Source organism: Myotis nattereri (assembly GCF_964212035.1).
Source record: "Myotis nattereri genome assembly, chromosome: 10".
In the NCBI taxonomy this organism is placed as follows: Eukaryota; Metazoa; Chordata; class Mammalia; order Chiroptera; family Vespertilionidae; genus Myotis; species Myotis nattereri.
Window position 1 is genome coordinate 68,715,323 of NC_138085.1, and position 12,731 is coordinate 68,728,053.

General features: G+C 37.9%; 1 protein-coding gene across 1 annotated transcript in view; it reads right to left on the bottom strand.

Annotated features, from left to right (window-relative positions):
• TTC27 (tetratricopeptide repeat domain 27) overlaps positions 1 to 12,731 on the bottom strand; it is a gene marked incomplete at its 5' end in the record, with an annotated part of 99,472 nt that overhangs the window by 32,089 nt on the left and 54,652 nt on the right. Inside the window, 2 exons of the mRNA XM_081100790.1 lie at positions 4,373 to 4,495; positions 7,825 to 7,920. Coding sequence (XP_080956916.1) covers positions 4,373 to 4,495; positions 7,825 to 7,920 — 219 coding nt within the window. The remainder of the gene's footprint in view (positions 1 to 4,372; positions 4,496 to 7,824; positions 7,921 to 12,731) is intronic.

Genomic DNA, 12,731 nt, shown 5'->3' on the forward strand with positions numbered 1-12,731 from the left:
AGTGTTGAGGTAGGTATCTGGTGGAGGAAGCATCTGAAATCCTCAGTACCTTAGCGTTTCCAAATGTGAAGTTTCTCATGATTACTAATAATCTTCCATTTGTAATTTTTGTTTTCTTTGACAAGGGTTGCAAATATTAGGTCTGTGCTATATATCTTTGGACTCTGGTGAATCTTCATGGTCTAAAATACAGTCCAATTATAAGTAAAATAAATATTTGTAGAAGGTTAGTTTTTTATTCAGGTCCTATTTTAAGTGTGGGATACCTGTGGAGTATAGTATTTTCTTATACTCCTTTTTATTTCCGTAGCAATTTCTCTTCTTTTATTTCTGATTTTAGTACTGGGGGTATAAAGAACCAACTTTTGGTTTACTCTTCTTTTTCTAGTTTTTTATGGTGGAAAATTAGGTGATAGATTTGAAATCTTTCTCCTTTTTCAATATAGGCATTTATAGCTATAAATTTTCCTCTAAGAACTGCTTTCACTTCATCCCATCAATTACAAATACATATGTATTTGTAATTTATCTCAAAGTGTTTTTAATTTCCCTGTGATTTCTTTTTTGACCTATTGGTTTTTCAGGAGTGTGTTAATTTCTACATATTAGTGACTTCCTCAAATTTCATTCTGTCAGTGATTTCTAATTTCATCTCATTGTGACTGAAGGGCATACTTTGTATAAAAGACTTCCAGTCCTGTTAAAGAGCTCAGACTTAATCCTGGAGACAAAGGGAAGTTACTGAAGACTGTGGGAATGACATGATCAGATTAGTCTTTTAGGAAGATCATTCTGAAGTGTGGGAAAAAGCTTGTGGGAAATCCTTTCAATCATATAAAAAACTATTTTAGAAGAAGAAAAAACAAAAAACCCAAACCAACTGCTAAAAGAATCCCAGCTGTTAAAAATGTTAAAGGTTAAAAACATTTACTTACAACTTAAAGAACAATATTTAAGAGCCCATGGCGACAATCATGTGCAAATGTAGAATAAAAGAAAAAACTACATAATCGCAGGTAAACCTTATTTGTTAAAACAAGAGAGGCCCCAACCCTTCTCCCTCCACCCCCTTCACCCCCACCCCTTACAACCACCTTATGCCAGCCAGTGCAGTCTTTATCTTTCATTTAGGGACCAAATTTGCTCAACAAAATACGTTGCCCACATGTTGGGGAAACTGCTATAGTGTGCCAGATAATTTTTAAAAATTAAATGCTAACAGATGAGAGCCAGGTCTGACCCCAAGGTCAAGCAAAATTAACCTTAGCCAGTTTGCCAATGGTCATTAAATAATGAGAATTTCCATAGGTAGTTCCTAAATTAGAAAATCTGAGACCCTACAATAGCAGGTGAAAAAAATAAGCACCAGAACACTATGATCAGAATTAGGTACTTTTCCAAATTTGCCTTTTAAAAAGAAATTATGCCATTAAGCACTAAATTCAATAATTAAAATTGTATTGTGACAACTACTGGCACATAACCAATTACTAAAAGAATCTCAGCTGTTTTAGAAATAAAACTTTTGCTTCCAAATTGAAGCAAAATTTTTTAGGGTCTTGCGGTTAAACTGATCAGCTAATACAGCATATGACAAACGAATAGGTAAGGGAAGTCTTTTATGTGGCAAATAAAATGCTAAAATCAAACTTTAAAATCAGGATTTTGAGAAATGTTTGGTTGTAACTCACAAAGGACTTAAAACAAAGTAAATAATTATACATTCCTAAAAATTAAAATATTTTCTAGAATAATTATAAACATGGAAATTTACTTTGATTCTCTACTTTTCTGTGTGTTCAATAACTTTCTGTCTCAATACTAACTTATAATGGGATCTTTCTGAAAATATTTAAAATGGCAATTACATCCAACCCATGTAGCACTGACACCATGCACATAATGCAATCAAAGTGATGGTATGAAATATGGCCACAACTGGACTTGTACAAGCACAGGCAATGACAGCCTGGCCAGGTGGCCACCTCACTGATAGCAACTGGGAGGTGCCATCAAGTGTTAGATACATTCCAAATTCAGAGATGTTCAAATGTGAAAAATATGTGTCTTAGAATCGCAGCAGTAAAAGCAGCAAACACTCATGTAGCACCATGAGGAAAGCACAATTCTATGTATTTTACATACATGATGTCATGAAAACCTACAAGGTCATAGATTATGTGCCTCTAGATGAGAAAACTGCGGCATGGGGGTAACTTGCCCAAAATCACATGGCTAGCATGTGTCAAGTCCAGCATTTGAATCAAGATAACTTGGGTCCAGAGCTGCACTTTTAACCACTGTGCCATGCAACCTCTCAAGTTAATGATCAATAACTGCCCTTGTGACTTGAGGCAAATCATTAGAGACCCCTTTCTTTATGTGAAAAAATAGGGAACTGGAATGCGTAATTATGAAGCTCTTCCCCAGGTTGAAAACATTATAATTACACCAGAGGCCCAGTGCACAAAATTCGTGCACTGGGTGTGTTGGGGGGGAGGGGGGGGCAGGGATTCTTCAGCCCGGACTGCGCCCTCTTGCAGTCCGGGAGCCGTCAGCCAGGTAGCCTGGGCCTCCCTCTGCAGGGCGATTGTGGGGCGATGGCAAGGACCCCCCAACCAATCGCATCGCACCCGCCTTGGTGGCAGCAGTCTGTGCTGGGTCGTGGTAGTGCCCGCGACACAGGAGGGACCAAGAGGTCAGCAGTTCAGCCAGCTTGCCAGTCCCCGCCAACCCGAGCCTACTGCACTTGCAGTCTGGCGTTCGGTGGTCCGTTCCGTCGTTTTGGACATTATGGCTCTTTATATATTAGGATAATCTTTTACAGTAAAATTTTACTTCCAAACTAGTTTCTCCTTCAGTCAATACAACTCAAAGACCTTCACTGCCATTAGTGATTAGTGAAAGGAATGTAACTTCTACCACTAGTCTAAAATTGACACTCTGTAGAAGGTATTTGCAAAACAGACACACATGTACTTGTACCACTCTTTCTCTTTTTTATGGTGATGGTGAAAGGATGACTATAGATATAAATGACCCAATTTATGGGTTTTACTCTTTTTGCATACTATACTTATGATAGAAATTTAGTCATTTAAAGTTTTAATCCAAATTAACACATGATTTCAATGTGTCAGTTTTAACAAATATTCACGGTATGGAGCCCCCTATTCTTTTTAAAATCTTGTTCATTTATGAGGGGGAAAACAATAGATTAATAACAGATGCAATATTGCAACATTTTCCCTCCTGACCGAATTTAAGGTGGAATTAAATGTACTTTATACACCTGACAACTCTTCTGCCCCCAGTAGTCATCACACCCTTTGGATTTTCTTCTACAGAACCAGCCACTCTCCTTCCTAGACAACCCTTCCTTCAGACCCACACCCTCTGATCAGCAGACAACACAGTGACAGTGAAAATAACTCTTAATCTTTCCGTGTGAAGTTGTCCTACAGGAGGAGAGTCATAAAGAAAAGAGATCAAAATGTGAAATGTCTTTAAGCTTTCATTACTCATTCTTAAACGTCAAATACCATATCAACTTTGGCCGGCTTTTCTCATATATATACCTGCCGGGGTCCAACCCCAGCGGGTCCAGGGGTTCCCCAAAGGTGTAGACGGAGTCGGGGAAGAAGGAATGACACGGAGACAGCGTTCAGTTGATCAACAGCCTAGCCAGGATCTCCAGCCAAGTTCTGGTCTCGATCTCCAGAGAGGTTCTGCTGTTTATTGTTTTGTTACATCTGTATTTATACCAGTTGATTTTAATCCTGTCAATTTCTATTACAAAGGTTAGGGCGTTTCTTATCTCCATTCCAGGGAGTAAAGATTATGTAGCTTAAGCATGATTGTTTGTAGTTGAAGTGATTAACTACCCGCCTGGCACTTAGTTAAGGAGTTTCATCCCCTCCCTAACTTCAGGGAAAAATTCCTACCTGGGGAAACAACCTTTCTAGGAGAGGCATCCCCTCCCTGACTTCAGGGAAAAGTTCCTACCTGGGGAAACAACCTTTCTCGGAGAGGTGACCTTGGTTAAAACACACAGCGCTAAGGGGAGCAAACATATTAAGAACAGTATGCTATATACGCCAGGTCCCTTGAAACATATGCTGTGCAGATGTTTCTTTCCTGCAGCGACTGTGTCAAGCAGCAAGGATGGACCGGCTTCCGGCATATACCCATGCAGACATATAAACAGAAATCATTAAAAAGAAAACATCAAAAAGATATTTGGGGGTGGGGGATGAGTAGAAAAAGGGATATAAGTGAACTGTTGGCAAAAGTAGGCTTAAAAAGAGACCAAGTGAGAAGGTGCTCGAAGACAGAGGCTCCTGCCAGCACACAGAATGCTATTATTGCATACCTTCCCATGCTGTCCAGCTCTGTCATAACAAATGACAACATCCTCCCACATTTCTAGTTTCTCAAATATCTGAAGGGCCGAACTGGTACATCCCAACTCAAAGAGTAAACTTGCAAGTTGGCGCTAGAAAAATCAAGTTAAAATAATGAACATTTCGTTATGCAAAGACAGATTTCTGTTTCACTTGCATGTTTATCTAATCTGCCAGTCAAGGGTCTGCTTATTGTAATAAATGTATACTTTATATAATTCAACATCAACCAACTAGGAATTTGCAATTATTCAATAGTTGCCTTTACTTTATAGGAAGTAAAGGATTAATAAGCAATATAGACACAGTTCAAAATACTCAATGTATCATTTTTTCCCAACAACTCAGAATTTAAAAAGCAAATTCAGTATTTCTTTCTTACCTAGAGATTCTATATATGACAATCTCTGATTTGTAAAGCTGAGAACCAATAAATTAATTTTTAAAGCCCTACTTAGAATGGCTATTATCAAAAAGATAAGAGATAACAAGTATTGGCGAGGATGTGGAGAAGGGAACCCTTGTGCACTGTTGGTGGAAAGGTCAATTGGCATAGCCACTATGGAAAATAGTATGGAGGTTCCTCAAAAATTTGAAAATAGAACTACCAAAACATCTAGCAATTCCACTTCTGGGTATTTATTCAAAGGAAATGAAAAAAATATTAGAAAAGTTTTAAAAGCAGGTGAGGTTTTTGTGTTGTTTTCGCGTAAATACACTTTTACTATTCTTCCGAAACCGGTTTGGCTCAGTGGATAGAGCGTCGGCCTGCGGACTGAAGGGTCCCGGGTTCGATTCCGGTCAAGGGCATGTACCTGGGTTGCGGGCATATCCCCAGTGGGGGATGTGCAGGAGGCAGCTGATCGATGTTTCTCTCTCATCGATGTTTCTAACTCTCTATCTCTCTCCCTTCCTCTCTGTAAAAAAATCAACACAATATATTTAAAAAAAAAAAAAAAAAAAAAAAGAGCTAAGAAGTTGCCCGGCCAGCATGGCTCAGTGGTTGAGCATGGACCTATGAACCAGAAGGTCACAGGCTCGATCCCCAGTGTGGGGCCTGTGGGAGGCAGCCGATCAATGATTCTCTCTCATTACTGATGTTTCTATTTCCCACTCCCTCTCCCTTACTCTCTGAAATAAATGAAAATATATATGATAAAGAAAAGAGCTAAGAAGCTAATGGATATGGAAAATCTGGGATTGACTAAATGAAATATACTTGAAAATTATAATATATTATCAAAATAAATAAAGGGGCTGGTCCAATTCTTTTGTATCTCATGAAGTATAAAGTATTAGAGAGCTTGGCTGGGATATTTAGGATATTTGACTGGACATTTTTAAAAACTGTGCATGGTATGCGGAATAAATCCATGCAGTTCAGTGGTTTAAATTTTTCATTTAATAAAGAAAATTATGGCATCTAAGCATAAGGCTGGCTAGCAGTAGAGTAAAGACTAATTCTCTTTTTACAGTAAACTATGTTGTTACTTCTTGATCTTTGAAAATAATACTTAAAGATATGGTTACTTCCTATAATGACAGAAAAAATGACTTAATTTCTTAATGAAAGAGGATGTTTATGTAACTACCCAAAAACCCTAAAATCCACAGCTTCCAAAGCAGATTAAAATAAATATTTAGACTAAATTCTATTTGAACAGTATTTAATTAGCCTAAATTCTATTTGAACAGTATATAATTTAAGCTTCTGTTCAAAAACATATTAAAAGCTACACCCTCAACAGACACGTTTTGTCAGAATAATAGCAGAGAGTCTGAGAGCTTTATCCACCACAAACCACACAGTACAGAGCACTTCAGACATTTCAGAGATCATGGTCAACAGCATGCCAAAAGTTCCAGCTGTTAAAATTTCTTTATGAAGAAGCTACTCCTGTCTGGCCGGCGTGGCTCAGTGGTTGAGCATCGACCTATGAACCAGGAGGTCAAGATCTGATTCCTGATCAGGGCACATGCCCAGGTTGCAGGCTTGATCCCCAATGTGGAGCGTGCAGAAGGCAGCCACTCAATGTTTCTCTCTCATCATTGATGTTTCTATCTCTCTCTCCCTCTCCCTTCCTCTCTGAAATCAATAAAAATATATATATATTTTAAAAAGAAGCTACTCCTTTCAGATGCTGTAACAAAGATTTTTAAGTGTCTACATTTTATCAAGACTCCTTCAATAGATAATGTGAATTCTAATGTATAATAAACCCCCTAAGTCTCCTGTGCTTAATATAAATGACTCTAAGAAATCTTACAATGGGGACTCTGAGTCACTGGATGGTGGCTGGCATTTATAACTCTAAAGCTGCTTCAAATGACAATAGTTACTAAATAATCTAGGAATTTCTGGTTGGCGTCATTTGGCTCCACCTAACATCTCTGTGCCATAGCTTCCTCACCTGCAAATTGGGGCATTTCACAAAATTGTTACAATAAAATAAGAGCATGTGTGTGAGATGCAGAACAAAATGCATGCCTCACACTAAGTGTACAGTGAAAGTTGTTATTAATGGCTGTAATGAAGAGATAAGAAAGGAGGTAAAGTGGACTAGAAGTTGGGAAACTAGAGATCTAGTTTATGAACACCTATGCGACCAACATTGGAAAAGTGTACAAAAGCCTCAATTTTCTTCTCTGTAAAATTAAGAAATTGGACCAAGTGTCTAAATCGCCTTCAGTGCTAAAAATTTTACAAAATAGGGAACCACACCTATAACACAGGAGAACTATGGGTCAATGAATGGGTCAGGGGGTCAGAATCTCCACCCCAACATGGATCAGGGGTGGGCAAACTTTTTGACTCGAGGGCCACAATGGGTTCTTAAACTGGACCGGAGGGCCGGAACAAAAGCATGGATGGAGTGTTTGTGTGAACTAATATAAATTCAAAGTAAACATCATTACATAAAAGGGTATGGTCTTTTATTTCAATAGTTTTATTCATTTGATCCGGCCCGCAGGCCGTAGTTTGCCCACGGCTGAGTTAGGAGCTACAATAGGTAATCTCATATCCTCAAGAAGAGGAAAGTAGTTAAGGATATCTTACAATAGAGTATGAAATAAATGCTTTATTTTACACTCTGTAAATAACCTGGTTTAAAGGTTCATTATTTGGCAGAAAGTCTTTACAGGGCTTTTAAATGTAAAAAGTTATTTTGAAAATGAAAGCATCTGTGGTTCTATTATTTAATTTCAAGGATTCTGTTTATCTAGTTTTAAATTCTTTTTAAAATGTTTTAAAAGTCTAATATCACTTTAATCAAAATAGCTACTTGAAGTAATGGACAATCCCCAGCTATTTTAATTCTTTTCACTGAAATATCTGAAAACAGACATAAACAGGAAATCATTATTTTCTAATACATTTATCTTTCAAAAGCAAAGTATACCCTATAACAAACAACAATACCTGAATGGCCCAGTGAGGTGGTACTTGACAGCAATAGAAAATCTTCAGACGCTCCAATACAGATGTAGTCTTGTCTTCAAATTGGTCTGCAAGAGCCTTAAGAGCACACATCCTAATCAGGATATATATATTCTTTTTAACTTAAACAAGATTCTATTTGTAAAAGTTATATAAGTGGACACATAAATAATAAACACAAGTCATGGTGATAAGGTGATGGATGGGGTGTATAAATTTTTTCTCAAATTTCTTTAAATATTTAAAAAAACTTAAAATTAATCAACATTAACATAAACATGTACATTAAAATTTATCAGAATGTTTTTAAAACTAAGACTTCCTCTAACAGTTCCTTCAAAGAACTATCCTTATTAATAAGCCCTTTTACCTTTTCTGAGAAAAATTGTTCTTTAGTGTATCTATTTCACAATCCTAATGTCACTTTGACAATGGCACTCTCTACTATGAATTGGAGAAAAATTATACAAAGAATTTCATTTAGGACTGTTTTCTCAGGAACAAAGTGAAAGTGAAAGGTGGACCTCTTTGACCACAGAGAGTGAGCTTTCTTATTCTTCAGTAACAGAGCTGTAAGGCTGGACAGTCGTTCATGCGAGACCCCTCTTAAGGGACAGTGGACAGAGAAAAGTGGTGTGCACTGAAGAACCGCCACCTCCCCACCCCAACTGAAATACCTACACCAAGCATGTCAAACGCAAAGGCTAACACAGGCTAAATAAACAAGGTTGAAGTTTATGTGGGCTGCAAAAAAACAAAACCTTCAATTTTCATAGAAACGTAGGTTTATTTCGATAGAGACATGCTGAATACAAAGGGCTGAAATAAATGAGTAATCTATAATAATAAAAGTGTAATATGCTAATTAGACCAGACGTCCTTCCAGATGACGTTCTGGATGAAGTCGGGGCTTCAAGGGCAGAGGCAGCTGCCACAATTGCCTAGGGGCGAGGCAAGCCACTGTGGCTGCGAGGGCCAACGCAAGCAGCCACGGTTGCGAGGGCCAAGCCCCTTGCACAAATTTCGTGCATTGGGCTTCTAGTTGTTAACATAAAATAATAGAACATTTTAATAAAAATTAATATTTTCTTGAACATTAACTTACCAGACACTGAATAACTGCACAAATTAATAAGCGTAATGCAAATAAATCTATTTTTCTTGTCCTCTGAAAGCAAAATATTTCCTGTTGCACACACCAAACAAGTTAGTACAAGACTAATGACGTTGCAATTGACTGCTAAAATATTCGCTTCTAGTATTAGTGGAGAGAAACGGTGCGCCTGCACGTAAGGCGCGTAAGGGAAATGAATGCAACACGATTATAGCAATCAGTCATTAGTGAACACTGTAGTTCGTTATTAATAATTATGTATACAGGATATTGTAAAAATTAAGTTACAAAATTTTTATTAAACTGTTTCTTACATACCATTATATTGCCTGGGCCACAAAAATATTCGTTGTGGGCCGCATGAGGCCTGTGGGCCACAAGTTTGACATGCTTGACCTACAGGGATACTGAATAACTGAACATCTGGAAGCTACATCAGGAAGCAGACCAATATGACCAAGAGGGCTGACTCTGAGAAAAGGTACCATGGCCAACTGCAAAGTCAAAGGCTACCCTATCCAATGATCAAGTGGTCAGCCATCAAAAGAACTCACATATTCAGCATCTAAGTGAATGCAGACATATTCTGGAGTTCCTAAGCAAACACACAGACAGCAGCTCAATTATCATAATCATCTTCACCTGTCTCTTAATTTGTCATTCAGTTTATAGCAATTTTTTTTCCCTGATATACATTTAGACCTTCTCTAAATAGTAGCTGTTTTTGCATAACATAGTAGTCAAATTTTATTTCCTTGCCAGTTGACTATTTTTCACAGCCCTGTCTCATGAGGAGTAGATAGTAACAATATGGCAAGGTTGATTTTCTAGTGTTAATACACATGCTATGGCTATGTAAGAGAATGTCCTTGTAAATTATTTGAGGATGGTTATGCACCATGCTGGCAAATTAGTTTCCAACACTTCAAAATAAAAAAGATAGCTGTACTGTACTTACAACTTTTCTGTAAGTTTGAAATTGTTTCAAGCTTTTACAAAGTTAATTTTTAAAAATGAAATTTTTTTTAAAAAAGAGAGAGAAAAGTAGCAAATCCAAACTTCCTCAGAAGAAAGAGAAGACAGAAAAAAGACAAGAATGTAACATATCCCAGCAAAAGCACAGGACAAGGAGACCAGTTTCTGAGCGGGAAAACCATTCCTCAATTGCGGGGCTCTCTCTACTATAGTAGGTGGGAAATATATGGTTAGCCTAAGAATATCCCGTAGAATGAGAGGATACTCATTACATCACTTGTTTGACAATCCAAGATGTTATTCCATCAAGTCAGTCAGAACAAATTGAGACATAACCACACTCCTAAACCATCTTGGTCAAAATATTTTTAAAGCGTTCTGGCCTTACTTCAGAGAAACTTAATAGCAAAAAGGTTGCATGCTTCTGCCCAAAGCTGTTTAGTTGTATGAAGGAGCAAAGAGAAGAAAAACTTCTGGCTGAATACATATGGTTACAATACATAAATAAAAGGTTCACTGAATTACTTCATCAAAAGGGAGGCAAATTTTTCTTTTTATCAAATTCTTTTTCTTTCTCTAGAAGGAAAAAAAAAGTAACTAATGCTTATTTAATAATAATAAAAAGCCACATTTACTTTTATGAAGTCCCAATTATATGAAAAAACATTTTATTTTCAAGCAAAACTCACGCTGTTTGCTGTGGTTACTGCACCTAGCTTAAACATATTAAACACCCAGTAAACACTTCGTGATTATTAATAAGCAATTTTGTTATGTATTTCAGATACTCTAAGATACTTTTAGATGATCTCACAGTAAGTGTCCCTGATAGTCTCGGATCCTCTCCAACGGCAAAGACCACAGCAGAGAGAGGGCAGGGAACCAAACCTATTTGAGCTGGAGCCCATGAATAAGCCCGGGTACAAGTACACTCCCACTCCACAAGGACCTGACTAGACCATATGTACGATAAAGATAAAGATTAAGAACAGAATTCTAACCTATTTTTACTCCTACATAAAATATACTTCTTCGCACTTTAAGCAAGACAATCACCAAAATAAGAACCACCTACCAACAAAATTTAGGACATTTAACTACTATACAAAAGCAAAGTACTGTACTCTTTTTTATTTGCAAAGTTATTACCAATAGAGGGGCATATTTACAGCACATCTCTACATTTTTCAGACTAGAATTATTTCTAGCAACTCATTCTTAAATAATTCCATTATATTCAAACAAATTAGAATCCTATACAGACATGGTGAATAATTCCATTCACCAAATAAACTGGAGTCCTTTCAGGAGAAACAGAGCTGGTAAGTGAAGTGACCTGATTGTTCTGGGTTCATCTAGCTGGTTGGCTAACCACAATGACACTCACCTAGGAGGTTTCCTACATGATCTCTGCAATCCCGATATTCTGAATATATGGCTTTATCAAAAGAGTATTTGTTTTACTTCAAGCATGCGGGGTTTGTTAGTTGGTTTTAGCCACCCTTAGTGGAACACAAGTACACGTACATTCGTTAGGGGTGAACCAAGTACCCAAACAGTCTAGGAAAGAATGTAGGGAGGTGAATACTAGCTGAGTACTAGGAGAATGGGACTGAAAGAGAGTGAAGCCTCAGTTACTACTGTGTATATTTATGTTCATGAACATGGGCGTAAACAATGTGCTCAGTGAGAAAACAGCACTTTGCAAGCTTTCACATACACCCAGAAATTTAGGTAAATGGTCTCTAGACCAGTGTCCCACCCTATCACTTGCCATTTTCTCTTTCCAGCTTCTAAATGTCATGAATTTCACGAGCACTTGGTTATAGTTAAAGCTGGAGGTGGTCTAAAAGCAGGGGAGGGGGAAGGAGAGAGAGAGAGAAGCAAATATACCTTAAACCAATCATGAGGAATTGAAAGCCAGAGTGTACTCTAGGAGGGTGACAGAAGACATGGATAAACGGGAATGACAATGAATAGAGAGTGAGGAATAGCCTAGGGCTCAGTCTGGGCACAACTAGAACACAACCAAAGACAACTTCTTGTTGTATCGCTATTGTGATATGAGACTGTCTTCAAGTTTTAAGACCCTCTTTTAAAAAGTTGTCCCGCCCCCTCCCCCCAAAACCTCACCTCGAAGCATTTATACCTTGAGTGTCCTTTGAGAAAAGGTTACCTGGGCATGTGGATTCCCTAGCCCCACGCAATAATAACGCTCCAACCTTCAGGAGCCACAGTACCGCAGGTCAGAGGGTATTGCTATGACTCAGGAAATGAGAGAATAATCCCCAGAAAGCAGTGATGTGTCCTCGCTTCTTCATGTTCTGTTCTCAGGAGGGAAAAAACTTCCCCCCAAAACCAGAAAAGAGCAAGACTACATTTTAAAATCAGCACACAGGAAATGATTTGGTATAAAAGAACAATTCCGAACCAGGTGTGGTAGGATATAGACTTCATATGTTCATATCTAAAAATATGGCGCATGTATCTTTAAAAGAATAGATCTACCCTTGCACTGAAGGCCATTCATTCTCTCTAGCATGATATCAAAGTTTTTATCAGCTTTCTGAAGAGCCAAGCAGAAATTAGCTGATAATCTAAAAGGTATGACTGATCATATGGCTGGAGCTATTAAAGATTAACAGTGCTCCTCTGCCTAAGGCAGTCTTTTCCAAACCCCCACCTCCCAACCCCGAATCTCGGAGAGCTAGACTGAAGAGCCCTATTTTAATAAGCAACTTGGAAGTGGTCTGTAGGTTCAGGCAAGTCTGGGAAATGTTGCATAAGGCTGTTAAGATGC